This window comes from Onychomys torridus, chromosome 3 (assembly GCF_903995425.1).
Source record: "Onychomys torridus chromosome 3, mOncTor1.1, whole genome shotgun sequence".
NCBI lineage: Eukaryota > Metazoa > Chordata > Mammalia > Rodentia > Cricetidae > Onychomys > Onychomys torridus.
Window position 1 is genome coordinate 158,060,095 of NC_050445.1, and position 20,194 is coordinate 158,080,288.

Consider the following 20,194-nt stretch of genomic DNA (forward strand, 5'->3'; position numbering starts at 1 on the left):
TGTGTGTGTGTGTGTGTGTGCATATGAGTTTCATACATACAGGGGTCAGAGGCATCAGATCCTCTGGAACTGGAGTTAAAAGCAGTTGGGGGCCACCCAGATAAGGACTTTTATAATATTAATTTGCCAAGTTATTTCTAAACATTACACCAAATACAGAATTCAGAAAGAAAAACTGATAAATTTAACTGCATGAAAGTTCAAAATTAAAGTATAAACTGTACCATTACAATGAAGTTAAAAACATAAACTGGAAAATGAGTATATTTTGTATAATAAAACAGATTATATTTAACTTATAAAGATTTTATATCATAAATATATTAAAATATATAAATTTTATATAGTTATTAAACTTCATGTATAGCATCAAGAAGAATTATTTAATAATTTTGTAAGTGGCTGGAGAGATGACTCAGTAGTTAAGTGTACTTATTGCTCTTGTAGGAAAATCCACGTTCAGTTTCTAGCACCCACATAATGGCTCACAATGGTCTGTAACTCCAGTTCTAGGTGATCCAGCTCCCTCTTCTGGCTGCTGAGGGCACTGCACACATGTGGTACACATATATGCATGCAGGCAAACACTCATAACAATAAAATTAAAATAAATAAAACGATAATTTCTTAGAATAGCCAAATTGTATTGAGACTAAATAGTGAACATGAAGAGAAAAATGTAATGGAAGTAGTCAAGAAACTTTAAAATTGTTCATTTCCACTCATATTTAAATATATATACACATATAATTAAGCAATGGGTTATGTACTTTTTCACTTAGATTATTAAAGATTTGAAAGTTTGATAATCTTCTATATTGTAGGGAGTGTGGGAAAAAAAAACAGATCCCCAATTCTTTAAGGGACTCTATCATCTCCTTAAAGTCATTTTTAGGATTGATTTCTTCTGCTTCTTCTGCCTTGGTATGTTCAGGTCTTGCAGGTGTAGAATCGCTAGGTTCTGATGGTGTCATATAGGTCTTCATGTTGTTGCCTGTATTTTTGTGCTGGCATCTACTCATCTTTTCCTCCGCTCGGTGCAGGAGGTATCTGTGTCTGAAGGTGCCTCTCTTGTTCCAATTGATAGTCTTGGTCCACTGGGAGTTCTTGGTCAAATCGGTGCTGTTGGGCTCTGCTTCTCCAGGAGCAGCTTAGTCCAATTGGTGTTAGTGGGTTCTGTCTCAGGGAGCAGTTGTTCCCAATTGGTACAGGGTGGGCTTATGGCTCCAGTGGTTGTTGGTGTTGCATGGGATGGTTTTCTTGGTGAGGGGGCAGGGAAAGAGGCTACTGTCTGGTCCCTGGGGTGTTCCCAGTTGGTGTAGGGTAGTTGGCTGTTCCCAGTTGGTATAGGGTGGGTTTATGACTCCAGTGGTTGTTGGGTTCGCAGGGGCTAGGTTTTTGTTGTTGTTGTTGTTTGTTTGTTTTTTTTTTTTAGAAAGGTAGCTGCCTGGTTCCTGTGGCTCCAATGGCTAAGATCCCTAATTATTTAGAAAATATAAATTAAGCTGGATTGTAGTGGTGCATGCCTTCAATCCTAGTACTTGGGAGGCAGAGCCAGGCAAATTTCTATGAGTTCGAGGTCAGTCTGGTCTGTAGAGTGAGATCCAGGACAGACACCAAAACTACAAAGAGAATCCCTGTCTCAAAAAACAACAACAAAAAAAAAAAAAAAAAAAAAGAAAAGAAAAGAAAAGAAAAAGAAAGAAAATATTGTAGCTGAAGTTTTCCTGGTCCTGCCTGGCCCACAGTCACTCAGACCCAAGTAAATACACAGAGACTTACATTACTTATAAACTGTTTTGCTGTGGCAGGCTTCTTGCTATCTAGTTCTTATATCTTAAATTAACCCATTTCTATAAATCTATATCTTGCCATGTGGCTTTTGGCTTACCGGTATCTTTACATGTTGCTTCTCATGGTGGCGGCTGCAGTGTCTCCTCTCAGCCCTCCTGTTCCCAGAATTCTCCTCTCTGTTTGTCCTGCCTATACTTCCTGCCTGGCTACTGGCCAATCAGCACTTTATTTATTAACCAATCAGAGCAACACATTCACAGCATACAGATATCCACAGTAAATATAAATTAGTGAAATAACTTTGGATGGATATTAGACAAGATGTATCAAAAGTATTAGGGTAAATTAGGCATGGTTGTGTACTCAGGCCAGATGATCCTTCTGAGTTCGAGGCCAGCCTGTGCTGCATTCAGAGACCTTATCTTTAAAACAAAATGTATTTAGGTGGGCCATAGTGGTGCAAGCCTTTAATCCTACCACTTGAGAAATAGAGGCAAGAGGAGCTCTGTGAGTTTAAAGACAGCCTGGTCTACATAGTGAGTTCTAGGCTAGCCAGTGCTACAGAATGAGACCTTGTCTCAGAAAAAAAAAAAAAAAAGTCTATTTAATGTGCAGCTCATAGCAAGCTGTCTGGGCCAACTGTGGAAGACTGAGACTGTTGATGGCTATGCTACTGAAGCTTCCACAGCTAGGTTGTTCCCTCTGGAGCGTCCATACAGTAGGGCGCTCTCAGTGTATGGAGGGGCAGGAATGATGACTCAGCAGTTAACAGGGCCCAAGTTTAATTCCATTTTAATTACAGCCATTTGTGCCTCCAGTTCTGGGCTTCAAAAGCACCAGGCATGCACATGGTGCACAGACAGACATACAGGGAATCACTCATACACATTAATATATAAAGGATAAATAGTATGTGTGAGTCCACACGTTGCTTGTTTGGCATCTTAGCCTCAATTACAAGTTCTCTTTCTTCCTTCCATTGAAGGTTTGCAACCAGGGGTCTAGGTAATAGTGGATCTGTTTATGTGTCTTACTTTAAAAAAAATTACATCTTGTTTACTTATTTTGTGTATGTGCATGTGTGTGGGTGAGTGCATGCCACAGCATGTGTCAGGGTCAGAGGATTACTTGTGGAAGTCAGTTCTCCTGTGGGTCCCAGGGATCAAATTCAGGTCATCAGGCTTGATGACAGCAGCCTTTATGCCCTTAGCCATCTCACTTGCCTGCATTTCACTTTTTAAGCATAATAAAATGCATATAGCAGCATCTGCTATTTTAAAATGGGCTGGAAATGTGGCTTGGTGGTTAAGAATATTTGGTGGTTATCTGGAGGACCCGAATGTAGTTCTCACCACCCACCCCAGGCAGCTCACAGTCATCTGTAACTCCAGCTCCAGGAAATCTGATGCCCTCTTCTGACCTCTGTAGGCACTTGCGCGCACACACACACGCACACGCGCACATGCACACACACGCACACGCACACCATACACATATATACATAGAAACAAAAATCTTAAAATGCACAGCTCAGCAGCACTTAGTGCATTGTGATACAGCCATCACCACCTACTCCTGAGGCTTCTTCATTTAATCTTCCCACTTCCTGGCCTGCTCCCCCACCGCCATAGCCACAGTCACGGCCATGGCCACGGCCACCTCCTATTTCCTATTTGCTTGCCTGTCTTCAGCACTCCAGAGTCAAACACAAGCCTGACACCTAACAAGCATGAGCTGGTAGTGAAGCCTTGGGTGTCTGGTCTAGAGTTCCTTGCTGTAGTTTATGTCAGTCACTTGTGATGCATTCAGAGGAGAAAAATTCCTTCTAAAAGCCTGCCAGAGGGATAAACATCTCTTGTCTCTCTTCTTAGGTTACACTCTTCATCCCCAGAGGATTCAAATGCTTCAGAAATCATGAGTGAGAGCCACGGTATAAACTGCAGGAATGCCAACGTACCTGTGAGTGACATGACTTCCTTTGAGAAAGAGGCTGTTCTATAAAAATAAATGAACCTTTCTGCTGAGTTGGTGGCCTGAAGGGACAGTGGAGGTCAGTGGTTACAGGAGCCATGGAGAGAAGAACACAGAAGGGCTCCAGATTGTGACTTCGATACCCAGTCTTTGTAATGTTGGGTTCAAAATTTGAACTCTGCCTCAGTTCCCTGACTTGTGAGGCAGGTATGATAATAACATCCCCTGGATGAATATGAGAATTAGATGATGGAATATAAACCAAAAACATTTTTTTGAGACAGGGTCCCATATATCCTGGACTGACCCCAAACTCACAGTGTAGCTGAGGTTGACCTTGAACTCCTGATTTTCCTGCCTCCACCTCTTAAGTACATTAACTAAGTATATTTCAGGCATATACCACCATACCAGATAAACCCCAAAACTCTTCAAATGGTGGTTGTCTCGCCACTAAGTGCTCAGTGGGTGTTAGCTGTTATGATTGTCACATTTTCTAACTTGGTGACTTAAGAACACTCAAGTAGATTGAAAGAGATTTAAATAAGATAAGCCATGAAATAAGTGCTTGGGGCTCTGTGGTTATACCGACATACGCTAGCCAATGGAAATGCAAGTTGCACCTGTAACAATCACAGCATGGGCTGATGGTGCATACCTGTCAGCCAGCAACTTGAGAGTGACTTCAACACTAGCTTAGGCAACTTAGTCAGACCCTGCCTCGAAGTAAAAAGTTTTAAAAATTAAAAAAATTAAAGGAACAGAAATACAGCTTAGTGGTGGAGCTCTTGCCTAGCATATGGAAAGACCTGGGTTTGATTCCTGTAACTGGGGACACTAAACCTCATGCTATCTGGGAGTCTGAAATGCATTATAATCCTAGTGTGGTGTAGACCAAACATCGAGAGGTGGGGAGTCAGCTCTGCTCTGATAAAACAGGAGGAAGACAATGAGTGACCAGGGGAGCAGGGGCCAAAAGTACAAACATCATATGACACTTGTATGAAAATATAACTGGCCTTCCTATTTATTTATTTAGTCATTTAGTTACACATTTAGCAAATGAAGTGATCTCATAGAAATGGACATATAAGCCATTGTAATAAAATCTTCCGGCCTCCACATGTGCATACATGCACACACACAGACATGCACACACATACATCACATAAAAGGATCTCAGCTTTGCTGAGATGGATGCCTCGGTTTGGAATCTGGTGGCAATAGAGAACAGCTCTTGGCTCTTTATGCTTCAGATGTGGAAGATGCATGCAGCGCAGGATGTGCAGCACGGGGTGGGTTCTTAGGAACTACTGATGGAGGTTCTGGTGCTGGCCCACTCTGAAATCACCCAGTGGTTCTTCTGTGCTCAAGGCTTGCTGACTGCTCCTGTCCTGCCTTTCCAGGTGTCCACGAAGGAGTGCTTTTCACGTAGTCCTGAAACAGGGGGCCTGGAGGCTGCCAGGCAACGCTGGAGCATTGAAGCTACTCACAGTCACGGGCCCCTCCTCAGTAAGTCATTCCTGTCACTGGCCACCACATACTTTCTGAAGTCCCTTTTTTGTTACTGTATTCTTATTCACAGGAGATGTTTGAGGAAGGAAATGGTTTTTAAAATTATGCTTTTTTTTCCACCAGGCATGGTGGCACTTACCTATAACACCAAAACATGGGAGGTTGAGGCAGAGAATTACTATGAATTCAAGGCCATCTTGGCTTACATAGTGAACACTATGCCTGCCAGGTCTTCAGAGAAAGAAAGCCACCACCCCCTCAAAATATCCCTAAGATTCCCCCATTCAGAATCCTAATACAATAATCATCAGATATTATTTTTTAAAATTTATTTATTTTTATTTTATGTGTATGTGTTTTGCCTTGTGTGCATGTATGTGCCCCCCAGCAATCAGTCACCTCAGAAAGTGTGTCGTCTCCCCTAGACTGGAGTTACAGACAGTTGTGAGCTGCCATGTGGGTGCTGGGAATCAAACCTGGCTCCTCTGGAAGTGCAGCTGGTGCTCTTAACTGCTAAGCCATTGCTACAGCTCCAATCGGCTATTCTTGATATTAAGATGTATGTCATTCACTGAACCTATCATGATGGATTCAGTCTTCAGTTGAGCCAACTTTGGCCTTTTCTGAATACACATAATTCAAATAAAAACTTAAAAGTATTTCCATCTAGGAAAAAAAAGACCATTTTCAAGAATTATCAAGAAATTTAAAGACTTGTGCTAAAAAATAAAATAAAAGCGTAGGGGCCCATGAAGAGATGGCTCAATGGTTAAGAGTACTTATTGCTCTTGCAGAGGTCTCTGGTTCTATTCCCAGCACCTACATGGTAGCTCATAACCATCTATAACTCCAGTCCAGAGGAGTCAAACCCCCTCTTCAGTCACCAGGCATACACATATATACTTGCAGGCAAAACACTCAAACATATAAAATAAATAAATCTAAAAAGTTTTTTAAAGTGTAAGATTTAATCACTCACTTTAAGATGTTCATGCAAAACCCAAATCATGCAAATGCAGTAGCTCAGGTTCATACCTCCTGATGTCACTGCTGTCCCTAATGCAGTAGCTCGGGTTCACACCTCCTGATGTCACTGCTGTCCCTAATGCAGTAGCTCAGGTTCACACCTCCTGATGTCACTGCTGTCCCTAATGCAGTAGCTCGGGTTCACACCTCCTGAAGGCACGCTTTCCACTCATCTCAGGTTCTGCTGACTTTGAAAACACCAAGAAAATTTAGATTACTTCTTATTGTATTTTAACCTTTGTTGTCCAGAACCTATTGCATCTCGAATCTAAATCTCACCTCGAGCTGCATCCTCATTCCCTTTTAATCCCTGGTTTCTCTCATGAAAATTTCAGAATTTTGGAATCTGATGCTTTCTCCTAGCTTCACATTTTAGCATTAAACAAGTAGAACCTTGTTCGTGGTACAGATTAAACAAATGACTATTGGGCTCCTGGATGCACAGCCTCTAACTCCCAACAGCCTGGGAGTCTGTGCCCTTCATCCATCAGAATAATTTTCTACTATGAAATGCACAAGACCCGCTCACTAGAAATATGTCAGGGCACTGGAGACGGCTCAGTGGTCAAGAGCACTGGCTGCTCTTGCAGAGGACCCAAGTTCAATTCCCAGCAACCACATGGCAGCATGGACATACATGTGAGCAAAACACTCATATACATAAAATAAAATAATATAAAAATACATCCAGTTTTGCAATTTTAAGACATGTATTTCACCTTCCTGAATTGCACCTGTGGCCTCTGCCTGGATTTATTTATTTATTTATTCATTCATTTATTCATTCATTCATTTATTTATTTATTTATTTATTTGTGGCCTCTGCCTGGATTTATTTATTTATGTATTTATTTATTTATTCATTCATTCATTTATTTATTTATTTATTTATTTATTTATTTATTTATTTGTGGCCTCTGCCTGGATTTATTTATTTATTTATTTATTTATTTATTTATTTATTTATTTGTGTATAAGATAGATGTTATAATTTCCTTTCTGTCACAGTGATATGATACCCTGACATGAATCGGCTTAGGGCAAAAGGGTTTATTTTGGCTCGCAGTTCCAGGTCATAGCCCATCACTGAGGGGATGTCCAGGCAAGAACGTGAAGCTTAGTCCAATCCAGTCACGAGCAGAGAGAAATGGCTGTGCGCTCACTTGCTCAGCTTGCTTTTTTATGCTGACACAGTTTAGGGCCCTGTCCATGGAAGGGTCTCACCGGCAGTCAGGGTGGCTCCTTAAAAAATTCCTCACAGGCCTTCCCACAGGTCCAGACACTCCCATCGAGACTCTTCCCAGGTTATGGATTGTAGCAAGCTGACAAAGCTAAGTGTCACCAGGCCTCTTGTATCTCAGGTTGGGCTCAAATTTGTATGTAGCTGAGGTTCACCTTGAACTTCTGGCCCTCCTGCCTCGTGCTGGGATTACAGGTGTGCACCTCTACGCCTGACTTAGACAATGCTGGGCATCATACCCAGGGCTTCGCCTGTTGACCCTCAGCCCTGCCGTTGGTTTGCTGTCTTGACTACAGTTATGTTTTATATTTATGTGTACGAGAGACTTGCCTGCATGTATGTCAGTGCACATACATGTTTAGTGCCCACTGAGGCCAGAAGAGTTTACTGGATCCCCGGAGTTACAAATGTTTGTGAGCCACCATGTGGAGACTCTGGAAGAGCGGCCCATGCTCTTAACCTCTGAGCGTCTCTCTAGACTCCGCCCACAGTTATTTTAACATGTGACTTCCTGTGTTCTGACTTACAGGTGATGGTGCCCAGCTGGATTTTGATGCCCTGTGTGACAATGATGATGCAGCCATGGCTGCGTTCATGAATTACCTGGAAGTAGAGGCGGGCCTGGGTGACCCTGGGGACTTCAGCGACATCCAGTGGACACTCTAGCATTTGAACTAAATGAGAATCATTTCAGAGTGTCCCATTTACGAAACACTCTGTTCTTCTACACTGTATCAATACTTTCTTTTGTTAATAGTCGGCCGACTTTTATACATCTGCACCTTACTCTCACGGGGCTGTGGGAGAGGGAGATGTTTTCCTCCACAGTGAAACAGTCAAGTTCATCATACTCTCTTTACTCAGTGAGCTAGCCTGGGGTCAGGCTGCTATATTTTTGCTAAAATGTTCTGACCAAAAAATGCTGCCAACCATATTGTTTGGGCTTTGCTTCTGTTTTTTGTATAATTTTGTTTTTTGAGTTTGGGAATTTTAATATACTGCCATTTTCCTTGTCTGTGGCCTATGAGACTGATAATGTGGGCTAGTGTGCTGAGGCATATTCCCACACCTCAAGCCTTTCCTTAATTGAATGAGCTTGGTGCTTCTGGGATGTGGTGAGTGCTTGAACATTTAAAAGGGCAGTGGAGCTTATGGTCATCCTGACGAGGGCACTGCACATTCAGCCTTTGTAGAACTTGGCAAGGATTGCTAGGACGTTAAGGCTCACTTGAGCACTTTACAGTGGACTCCAAGGGGAAGGACTTCTTAAAACACAGAAAAGGCCAAAGTTCCAGCTTTGTTTACAGAAGAGGGTGGACCCTGAGCCCTTGATCTTGGCAGTGAATCTTTGCAAGAAGATATTTAACCACTAAGGATTTTCACCGTAACTAGAACTGCCTTGCAGGTTTCCACTGTTGAAGCTGCTTAGTGATAGATTCCGTCTGGAGGATAAAACAGGCCCAGGCAGATCAAATGCCCTGTGGAAGGTCCCACCTTAAATTCATTATATACATTAAACGTTAAGTTGTTGATGTTTAATGTATGTAAGCCAGTTGCGTTTGTGAAGGCAGTGGACTCACTAGTTACCTAGTGACTGAGCTGACCTGGGAGACGGCTGTAGCCTGCTAGATAATTGGCAGTTAGTCATTGCCTGCAGCTGAGTCATGAAACAAATGGTAAATGTAGCTAGTTGTTGTTTTGTTGTATGGGTTTTGTTGTTTGTTTGTTTGTTTTCTGAGACAGTATCTATGTAACCCAGGCTGGTCTGGAACTTACTATGTAGACTAGGCTGGCCCTATATAGATACCATAGAGATCTACCTGTTGCTGCCTTCTAGATGTTGGGATTAAAGCCAAATATCACAATTCCTGGCTTAAATACAGTTCTTTAAATCACGAGGCAATGAAAAATCACTTAAAAGCTAATTTTCTAGTAATAATTAAAATTTTAGAAGACATTTTAAAACAGTAATTAGCTCAGAGATGGTTCAAAAGGAGTGTAAGAATTAAGATGATTTAAAATTCTGGCCTAGGAATGCAGGTTAGTTAGTGGAATGCTTGCCTAGCATGCAGGAAGCCCTGGGTTCAGCTACTACCATTGTAAACTAGGTATGGTGGCGCCCACCTATAATCCTAGCACTCAGGAGGTAAAGACAGGAGGATCAGAAGGTCAAGGCCAGCCTGCGATCCATGAAACCCTGTCTTTAAAAATAAATAAAATAAAGAGATTGTTTAAATTTCTATCTATTTGCCTTCCTGAAGAACCATACTTTATTTTATTTTATGTGTATGTTTTGCCTGCGTGTATGTCCCTGTACCTCTTGCATGCCTGTGCTTGTGAAGGCCAGAAGAGGGCATCAGATCCCCTGGAACTGGAATTGCAGACAGTTGTGAGCTGCCCTGTGGATCCCTGGGAAGAGAAGCCGATTCTCTTAACCACTGAGCCATCTCAGGCTGGGAAGGAACCCCTTCGAACTCTAATGTGGGTTCAGATCCACATCTTTCTTCTCGGTGGTGCTACATCTTCCCAGTGAACAGCACTCTGAGGCCCTCACCCGAGTGTCCTTTTGGAACCCTGGGTGCCAGTCATTCAGGCAATAGATGAGCAAGCGGAACTTCGTCAGGTCTGTGAGTGACAGGTGTCACCAGCCTGCCAGGTGCCTGGTGTTCAGTTTTGCAGTGACTGGGTACATAGGATGTGTTAGCACACTATCCACTGGAGTTCACACTGTGTCCTTGATGTTGAGGGCCAGCACCCCTTGAGAGGTGTTCCACTTGAGAGACATCCAGGTTCAGCATAAGCTATAGAAACCCTGTCCAATATGTGTGTGGCTGGTGGTGATGGGGAGTGGTGGCCAAAGCCTCAGCCTTGAAGAAGCATGAACGATGCCACTTGAGGAGTCCGGCAGACAGAGGGCCTGCCAGCACTTAGGGGACAGCACCGTGGTCCGGCAGTTTTCCAGTGTTGGAGGATAAGTTGTCATGGTGATGTGTCCTCAAGAGCAGGTGGACCTGGTGCTGTGCACCTGTAATCTCCGCACCAGGAGACTGAGGTAGGAGTACGGTTGTGGGTTTGAGGTCTGTCTGGGCTATGTAGAGAGCTCTAGATCATCACTGCCTCAAAACAAAGGCAGGTGGAACAAGCCCTCACGGTCTGAGAGGCAAGCTTCAGGGGCCGTGACCGCCTCTCACAATGGCGGTTTTTCCTCTCAGCCAGAGGACAGGCCATTTCCAAGATTTCGTGGGCAGATGGCTATGTTCATGCTCTGTGGACATCTTGACCCTTTTTCAGCCTAGTGAAATCTTTTTCTTCAGATTCCACTGTCCTGAGCCCAGAGTCCAGCCTCGCCAGCCTCACCCCATGCGTTGTGATACTCCTCCATCCTATGTTTAGTGTTTCTTCTTCCAATGTACCCCGTTTATGTTTGATCAATTCCATTGCATTTGAGTGGCGGATCTTTTGTTTGGTTGGTTTGGGTTTTTTGTTTGTTTGTTTTGTTTTGTTTTGTTTTGTTTTGTTTTTGAGACAGGGTTTCTCTGTGTAGCCCTGGCTGTCCTGGAACTCACTCTGTAAACCAGGCTGGCTTCAAACTCAGAGATTCTCCTGCCTCTGATTCCCAAGTGCTGAGATTAAAGGTATGTGCCACCACTTCATGGCAGAGTAACAAAGCTTTCATGGCTTACACAATATCACTTTTTTTTCTCCCATGATTTGTTAAAATTTTAGAAAGAAATAATTGTCTAAAAATTACATCAAAGTATCATTAAGACAGCACTGTAGTTTTGGTGTGCATGTATGGTCTTTGGGACAGGTTCTTACTATGTACCCCAGTCTAACCTTGGACTCATCCTGTATCCCAGGCTGTCCTAAAACTTTATGCAATCCTCCTGCCTCGGCTATCAGTTCGATGATTACACCACTGTGCATTGGCTCAGGTTAGGGCTTTTCAACCCTAAGAATTACAACTATACTAATGTAGCAGTGTTGGAGGAGAGCCTGGGAGCAGAAAACCCTATTAGCCTGAATTAGACCTATGACCTGGAGCTAATTTGAGAGTCTCTGTGCCTGTTTCCTCGGGGTAAGAGGTTAGATGGCTGGTCCTGGCTCTGAGCCTGTGCCTCTGACACACAGTATGGAGCCCACAGTGGACACAGGGCTGTGCATCCTGCCACCATTTGCCATGTTGTTCTGGGTCCCTGTGCCTGTGGCTGACACAGATGCTCAAAGATGGTATCACAAAGGGACATGGATATTGCATTAACAAGTCTGCATTCACTGTTCCAATGCTGTTTGGAATATATGGGGTTAGGGCAAAAGATTAAAATGAATTGTAGTTATATCTTTTAACTTTTATGTTATTTTTTGCTGAAACTGTGGTGATATTTGTAATCTAAGAAATAAAGCTTCCCTGAAGATCAGAGGACAGAACCAGCCACAGAGTTAAACATAGAGGCCAGGCAGTGGTGGCACACACCTTTAATACCAGTATTAGGAAAGCACACATGCCAACACTAGGAAAACTGAGATAGTAAGTGAAATGGCTGATCGGAGAAAGGCATAGAAGGCATGAGGAGACAAAAACTAGAGTCTTTCAGCTGAGGACTCAGAGACATTCCATCCGAGGAATTGTGGAGTTGTCGAGGTGAGAAGTGGCCGTGGCTTGTTTCCTCTGATCTTTCAGCATTTACCCCAGTATCTGGCTCCGAGTTTTTATTATAAGACCATTTAGGATTTGTGCAATATGAAACCCACAGTCCCAGCTTGGTCTCTCAAGTATTGGGAATGCACCCAGTTACCCTGCTGTTTTCATCTTTTTAATGTTGCTAGCATATGTTTCTGCTGGACAGCACCACACTAGGACATTGTGTTAGGTGGATATTATGAAAATGGACCACAGGTTGAGGGATGAGGTCACTCTTCCCCAGTCCTTAGAGGCCAAGTCAAGAAAAATCTCTGAGAATTCTGGGCCAGCTTGGGTTGCAGAGTGAGATTTTGAAGTTGCCATGTATTTTATTATGTGATGATAGCCTGAAGTTAAATAAAACTTGAGTTCAATATTGATACCATATGGTCAATAAATACATAAATTTATTAAGAGACAAAGACACCAGGAAATGTAGAAGAAACAAGAGTTGGCAGAATGAGGAGGAAGGGCTTGTTTGTAGTGTCCCTCTAAAAAAAGCCATACCTGCACTCCCAGTATTTATGAAGTTGAGGCAGGAGGATCACTGTTAGTTTGAGGCTAGTCTGAGCCACATAATGAGTCTGCGCCCCATTGAAATCAGAATAAATAATAAACTGGCATCCCAGTCAGTCTACAGGATCTCTGCAGTAAGGTGTGAAACCTCCTATGTCCCTGGGCCATGTCAGGCCACATGGAGAGCTGACTTGGTTTGCACAGCTGTAGAACAGGGTTAACAGCTAGAACTCCCCAGAGGCCAAGAAAGAGCTGAGTAGCTGCTAGGCACCTCTCTCCCTTCCTTCTCTGTATTAATCCCCACCCCACCCCCAACCCTGGGGCCTGGGAGAGGCATTCGAAGCTCCCTGCCTGGAATGCAGTGACCTTTAGCTGTTGAGTGAGAGATATTTGCCAGAGGAGTCTTGAAGGTTCTTCTCAAGCTGTAGAGAGAACTTCCCAGATGTGCCAGTCGGTGCAAACCTCAGAGAGCCTGGCTGGTTGGGGTGCCCTCTGACCTCTGGGGAGCTGTCATCACCCAGCTTCTTGAATGATGATTTGTATGCCATGTCCATCTCTTTCTAACTCTCATGTTCTTGTCTGCATATAATACTATTTTTTAAAGTCTGCAGTAGATAATGAAAAGTGCAAAATTAAATTATATTTTATATTATTATATAGTTTGCGGGCTTTTTAATTTAATAAACTTTCTCCCTTGATGTTGTAAACTAGTTTCTAATGGAGAAACACAGATTAAGGAAAGTCGGCAATAGAACCTCTGGGCGCAACAGTGCACGGTTGCTGTCCATATTCACGTGCCTAAACATTTAGATTAGAATTTAATCCTGGAATTCCCACTGGGCCACAGTAACTCCTTTTTTCTCATCTCTTCTTTCATGAAAGTTTTTTAAAATTTATAATTTTTTGTATTTACTTATTTATAAAATATAAAAACAAGAAGTAGTCATATGTGGTTTGAAAGAAAATGGCCCCCAAAGGGAGTGGCACTGTTAGGAGGTGTGGCCTTGTTGGAGGAAGTGTGTCACCAGGGAGGCGGACTTTGAGGTCTTATATACACTCAAGCCACTCCCAGTGAGACAGACTACTTCCTGTTGCCCGCATATCAAGATGTAGGACTCTCAGCTCCAGCACCATGTCTGCCTGCATGCCATCATGTTGCACCAGGATGATAATGGACTAAACCTCTGAAAATGTGAGCCACTCCAATTAAATGTTTTCCTTTATAAGAGTTGCCATGGTCATGGTGTCTCTTCATAGCAATAGAAACCCTAAGACAGTGGCTTTTCCTCACTTCATTGCCTTTTAAAGTTACATACATATGTGTATACATGTATGGCAATTAACTACACTGGGTTGCACTTAGGAATCTGTGTGTTTAGATCCTGCCTGTATTAATTAGGCTTCTCTAGAATAACAGAACTTATAAAATGAATCTCTCCATATACATAGAAAGGGGATTTATTAGAATGATTTACAGGCTGTGGTTCAGTTAGTCCAATAATGGCTGCCTATGAATGGAAAGTCCAAGAATCCAGTAGTTGCCCAGCCAATGAGGCTGAATGTCTCAGCTGGTCTTCAGCATATACTGGACTCCCAAAGAAGGGGGCTCTAATGCCCTGAGGGAATGGACTTGTTAGTGAGGGGAGAACAAGCAGGAAAAGAGCAAAAGCCTCCTTCTTCCTTATGTCCTTACAGCAGAGGGCACAGCCCAGATCTATATTAAAGGTGTGTCTTCTACCTCAAAGTGGGGAGAAGTGGATCTTCCCACTTCAAATTAAGCAGAAACTCCTTGCAGGTGTGCCTTCTTTTTACGTTTTAGTTCATTCCAGATGTAGTCAAGTTGACAACCAAGAATAGCCATCATACTGCCCAAACATCTAGAATTTGAGCAAACCCACTTCCAGTATGTCTGTGCTTGGAATACCCTGCCCAGTGCTACAGTTATATTCTCTTGTGTTGAGCGGGGCAGTGGTGGTAAGCCAATCATCATGGTGAAGGGGTGTGTGTGTGTGCTGGGGGAGAGGGGAGAAGGACCTGACCCATTGAGTCTGACCATCACACTGAGTTAGTCTCTGCCATGAAAAGGTTCCCGGCCTCCCTTACTATGACTTATTTCCTTACCAGATTACTTTCTTCCCTAGAGTAGGAGACTCATAACCTCAGACACCAGCCCAGTAGAAAAAGAAGTAAAGACGTTGATCCTATGGAGCTAGTGGACAGGGCTGGGAGTGGCCAGGGTAGCAGAAGTCTCAAGAGTGGTAGGGGTGGAGGACTGGGGGATGGGGTGGGGGAGGTGCTGTGCCCCCCTTTCCCACACCTTCTTTGTTTCACAATAGAAAGTAAAACCTTCACAGCAGTGGCTCCCAGTTTGTGGGTGGGTGGTACTTTTGCACCTGTCCCCTCAGGGTTGTGGCAATTTTAGAGACATTTTTTATCACCACACTGAGTTGCTAGTGGCATCTAGTGGCCAACATCCCGCAGCTGGAGAGATGGCTCATCAGTTACGAGTGTTTATTACTCTTGCAGAGGACCCGGGTTCTGCTCCCAGCACAAAAGTGGGGGGGTAATGTTCACAAGTGCCTAAACTCCAGTTCCAAGGGGATCTGATACTCTCTTCTGACCTCCTCAGGAATCTTCAATCAATTGTGCATGCATGTGCACACGCACACACACACACACATTTTCACTCATGTGCACACTCACATACACATGTATACATAATTAAAAAATAAAATTAGATATATTTTTTAAAAGCTCAGAAGTCTAGACTGCTTGGGTTTGGGTCTCCAATCCAGCCTCTGAATTGGGTAACTCTGTCAAGTTGTTTAACTTTGAGCTCCAGTTTCCTCTTGTGTAAAGCAGGGTGATGACAGCACACCTCTTCAGTGGGGTTAGGATCTGAGCTTGAAGCAAGAAAAATCAACTACAGGTTAGATTTAGGTCTCATTCCACAGAATATCAGCAACTCAAGAGAATCTATCTATCTATCTATCTATCTATCTATCTATCTATCTATCTATCTATTTATCTATCTATCTATCAATCTATCTTTCGAGCCAGGGTTTGTCTGTGTAGCTTTGGTGTCTCTCCTGGATCTTACTTTGTAGACTAGGCTGGCCTCGAACTCACAAAGATCCACCTGCCTCTGCCTCCCAAGTTCTGGGATTAAAGGTGTGTGCCACCACCACCTGGCATAAATAGCCAAATAATTTTAAAAACAATAAGATTCCCACCAATTTTAGGATCAGAATATAGGCAACTTTCCAAATACAACATGCTAGAGATGTTGGCCACTAGATGCCACTAGCAACTCAGTGTGGTGATCAAAAATGTCTCTAAAATTGCCACAACCCTGAGGGGACAGGTGCAAAAGTACCACCCACCCACAAACTGGAGCCACTGCTGTGAAGGTTTTACTTTCTTTTGTGGAACAAAGAAGGTGTGGGAAAGGGGGGCACAGCACCTCCCCCACCCCATCCCCCAGTCCTCCACCCCTACCACTCTTGAGACTTCTGCTACCCTGGCCACTCCCAGCCCTGTCCACTAGCTCCATAGGATCAACGTCTTTACTTCTTTTTCTACTGGGCTGGTGTCTGAGGTTATGAGTCTCCTACTCTAGGGAAGAAAGTAATCTGGTAAGGAAATAAGTCATAGGGAGGGAGGCCAGGAACCTTTTCATGGCAGAGACTAACTCAGTGTGATGGTCAGACTCAATGGGTCAGGTCCTTCTCCCCTCTCCCCCAGCACACACACACACCCCTTCCCCATGATGGTCAGCTTTGCCAATTTGACATAGTCTACTATTGCCTGGGAAGAAAGGCTCAATGAAGAATTATCTTGGTTGGGCTGGCCTATGGGTGTGCCTCTTATAGTGATATTTTATTTGTATTGAAATGTGATTTTATTTGTATGTTAATAAAGTTGCCTTGAGGTCAGAGCAAGCTAGAGCAGAAGCTGGGTGGTAGTAGTGCACACCTTTAATCCCAGCACTTGGGAGGCAGAGCTAGGCAGGATCTCTGTGTGTTCAAGGACACAGCCAGCATGGCAGACACACGCCTTTAATCTCAATAACAACCATAGAAGACCTGGAGGTCTGTACAAACAGGCAGTGACGAGGAGGTCATGTGGCTGGGTTTACAACCAATGAGAAAACAGAACAGAAAGTCTTTAAATAGACAGGACACACAGCAGTAGGTCTCTTGCGGAGAGGAGGAACCGCAGAAGCAGTGATGGGTAAGGTTTTCCGCTTTTGCTCTGACCTCGTGGTTTTTAACTCTGCAATTGGTTCTGTGTTTCTTATTTAACAAGACGGTTACATCCTCAGCCTCTGACATATTTTCTTAGTTAACCAAGGAGGAGGACCCATCCTGAATGTGGGAGTACCATCCTCTAAGCAGGGAGTTGTGAACTGTATGAGTAGAGAAATCCATCCTGAGCACGAGTAACCATGCACACATTCGTCTCTCTCTGCTCCTGACTGTGGATGCGATGAGATGTGTGAAGTTCCTGCCTCTACTCCCTCACTATGATGGATTATCACCTGTTCTGCATAGTGAGTTCCAGGCCACCCAGGCCTACATGGCAAGACACCATCTCAGAAAAACCAATCAGTCCATTGACAAACACAGCCAGCTATTACCACTGTGACACTTCACCTGAACACTGTGACACCTGAACACTGTCACTCTCCTGCAGGAGCTGAGGGAAGCAAGGCTGTGGCTGCCATCTTACCCCCGAGAAGTCATAACCAGGGGAAATTCTGTGAGACTTTCCCAGCTCTTATTCTCTTTCTTTCTCTCTCTCTCTCTCTCTCTCTCTCTCTCTCTCTCTCTCTCTCTCTCTCTCTCTCTCTCCACTGCAGCTAAGACCTGGGGTGAAAATGTCCCAACCCTGCTGCAGAAGTCCCCTGAGGTCTGTTCCTAGGTAGCCACAGCAGGTCTCACTGCCCCAACCTCTTTGAGGTTCCTACCAGCTGTTACCTCTCCTGACCATGGTTAGCATGGCCTCCTGGGAGCCCCACAGAGTGAGTGTCAGGGTCCACCCACCCTGTCCCTGGGAAGCACCTGAGCCTGTACACCAGTCACAGAACAAAGAGTTAAGGCCCCTCATCACTGCTGCTGCAACCAGGGCCAGACCCCACAAACAAGAGGGCCATCAGTCACTCCAGACCCCACAAACAAGAAGGCCAACATCAGCCATGCCTGACCCCACAAACAAGAGGGCCATCAGTCACTCCAGACCCCACAAACAAGAGGGCCAACAACAGCCATGCCTGACCCCACAAACAAGAGGGCCATCAGTCACTCCAGACCCCACAAACAAGAGGGCCAACAACAGCCATGCCTGACCCCACAAACAAGAGGGCCATCAGTCACTCCAGACCCCACAAACAAGAGGGCCATCAGTCACTCCAGACCCCACAAACAAGTGGGCCAACATCAGCCATGCCTGACCCACTCTCATCACTGAATAGAGACCAACACACTCACTAAGGCTAACCAGGGTGCACCCCACACTCTGCAGTCCACATGAGTGTCTCCACTTGTGAGTCCTATAGGGACAGTGAGTCTCTTGAACCCCACCATGTGGCTTGCATGGTGCTCAAACTCACTGTGTGAGGATTACTGAGGTAACAGTAGGAACCTAGAACACGAGAACACACTCGAGCAGGTATGCAGTAACTATGAGGGTCCTACCCGTCAGGTCTCCCAAGCAGAGAGACTTTATGGACTTCCGCCAATGCTGCTTGTGAGTTGTGGCCTTGGTGAGTCTATTGCCATCCCCACCCTGCTTTTCCTCTTGCTGCAGGAAAGTAAAACAAAGAAAAATGGCGAGTGGAACTTAACGCTTTTCTTTGTGTCAGAATAACAAGACCACCTGAGCTCCAGATGTGCTCTTTTTAGGGCATGTCTGCCAGTTGTTAGGCCCTGGGCCTCTGGATTTAATATTTTTTGAATAATTTTTAATTTATTTATTTTTATTTTATGAGCATTGGTGTTTTATCTGAGTATATGTCTGTATAAGGATGTTGAACTCTGGAACTGGAGTTAGACAGGTGTGAGCTGCCACGTGGGTGCTGGGAATTGAACTCAGGTCCTCTGGAAGAACAGTCAGTGCCCTTAGCTGCTAAGCCTCTGGAATTAATATTTTTAATCTTCTCCCCAGCCTTTTTATGATGTGAATTGGCAAACAAATGAACTATTTATTCATTTATCTGTTTTCATTTATGTAGCCTGGGATGGCCTTGAACTGGCTACGTAGCCAAGGATGACCATAGACTTCTGATCTCTCTTCTTTCCTCCATCTCCCAGGTGCTCACTGCCACACCCAGGTTATGAGGTGATGGAGTTGGAGCCCAGGGCTTCATGCTTGCTAGGTAAACACCGCACAGACAGAGCTACAGCCCCAGGCCAGCAGGTGAGCTTTGGACAGAAGTGTCTGCTTAGCATAACCAGCTGCAGCTGAAGTTTGCATCCAGGAAGGCTTTCTTCACCTTGCAGCCCTAAGATTGTCCCAGGTCCCAGCTGCCCCACAAGCTTTGTGTGGGCAGTCAGCTGCATGGCTCCATCTGAAGTTACATTCTCCTCAAGCATCATGTTAGTCTGAAAGCTTTTATTATAGTTCGTGTCCTTCCACTCCGCCCTCAGAAGCGGAGGCTGCTGCTGCTGCTGGATGAGCCCTGATGGTCATAAAGATATTTCTTGTAATTTCAGTCAAAGCAGATGCTTTGCTTGGGTCTCTGAATAAACATTTGGATAAGCAGGCATCCTGTGCTCCAAACAGGCTTCAAAGCTACAGAGAAACCCTGTCTCCAAAAAAACAAAAACAAAAAAAACAACAACAACAACAAAACAAAACAAAACAACAGCAACAACAACAAAAAACCCAAAGACCAGCGGCTGCTGGTGGAAGGTTCTAGTCAGCACAGTGACAGAATGTGCAAGGCCTTTTCCATCCTCCCCCTCTCTGCTCCCTTGTGGGAACTTTTCCTGCACAGAGAAAACTTACCTTAAAAGCACTTTTGCCTTAGATGGAGGAGTTACTTAAAGAATGGAGGAGTTAAAATATCTGATATTAAAGCCACTGAGCAGTCAGACATGGTGGTGCATGCCTAAGAGCCCAGCACTTAGGAGTCTAAGGCAGGAGGATTGCTATGAGTGTCAGGCCACCTGGTCTACATAGTGAGACCCTGTCTTAACTAATAAACAAAATGAAAGTTCTGTGCTGGTGAAGTTCTCCTATATTCCCAGCATTCTGGAAGTGGAAGCGGAAGGTCAGGAGTTCAAAGTCATCCTTGGCTACGTAGTGAGTTTGAGGCCAGCTTGAGCTACATAAGACCCTGTGTCAATTAAATGATTATAATATAAATCAATCAAGTAATCCATTGGCAACACAAAACTTGTCACTCCTGACTTTATTCATTGTCACTCTGGTTCTCTGGCCTGGATCCT

The 20,194-nt window shown here is 44.1% G+C and overlaps 1 protein-coding gene across 4 annotated transcripts in view; it reads left to right on the forward strand.

Moving 5' to 3' along the window:
* Nucleotides 1-9,279, forward strand: part of Arntl2 (aryl hydrocarbon receptor nuclear translocator like 2) — a 46,386-nt gene extending 37,107 nt beyond the window's left edge. For all 4 annotated transcript variants that reach the window (XM_036181403.1, XM_036181405.1, XM_036181404.1 and 1 more), the window contains 3 exons: nt 3,666-3,753; nt 5,172-5,277; nt 8,076-9,279. In XM_036181403.1, coding sequence (XP_036037296.1) covers nt 3,666-3,753; nt 5,172-5,277; nt 8,076-8,212 — 331 coding nt within the window. In that variant the 3' untranslated portion in view covers nt 8,213-9,279. The remainder of the gene's footprint in view (nt 1-3,665; nt 3,754-5,171; nt 5,278-8,075) is intronic.
* Nucleotides 9,280-20,194: the final 10,915 nt, after the last annotated feature.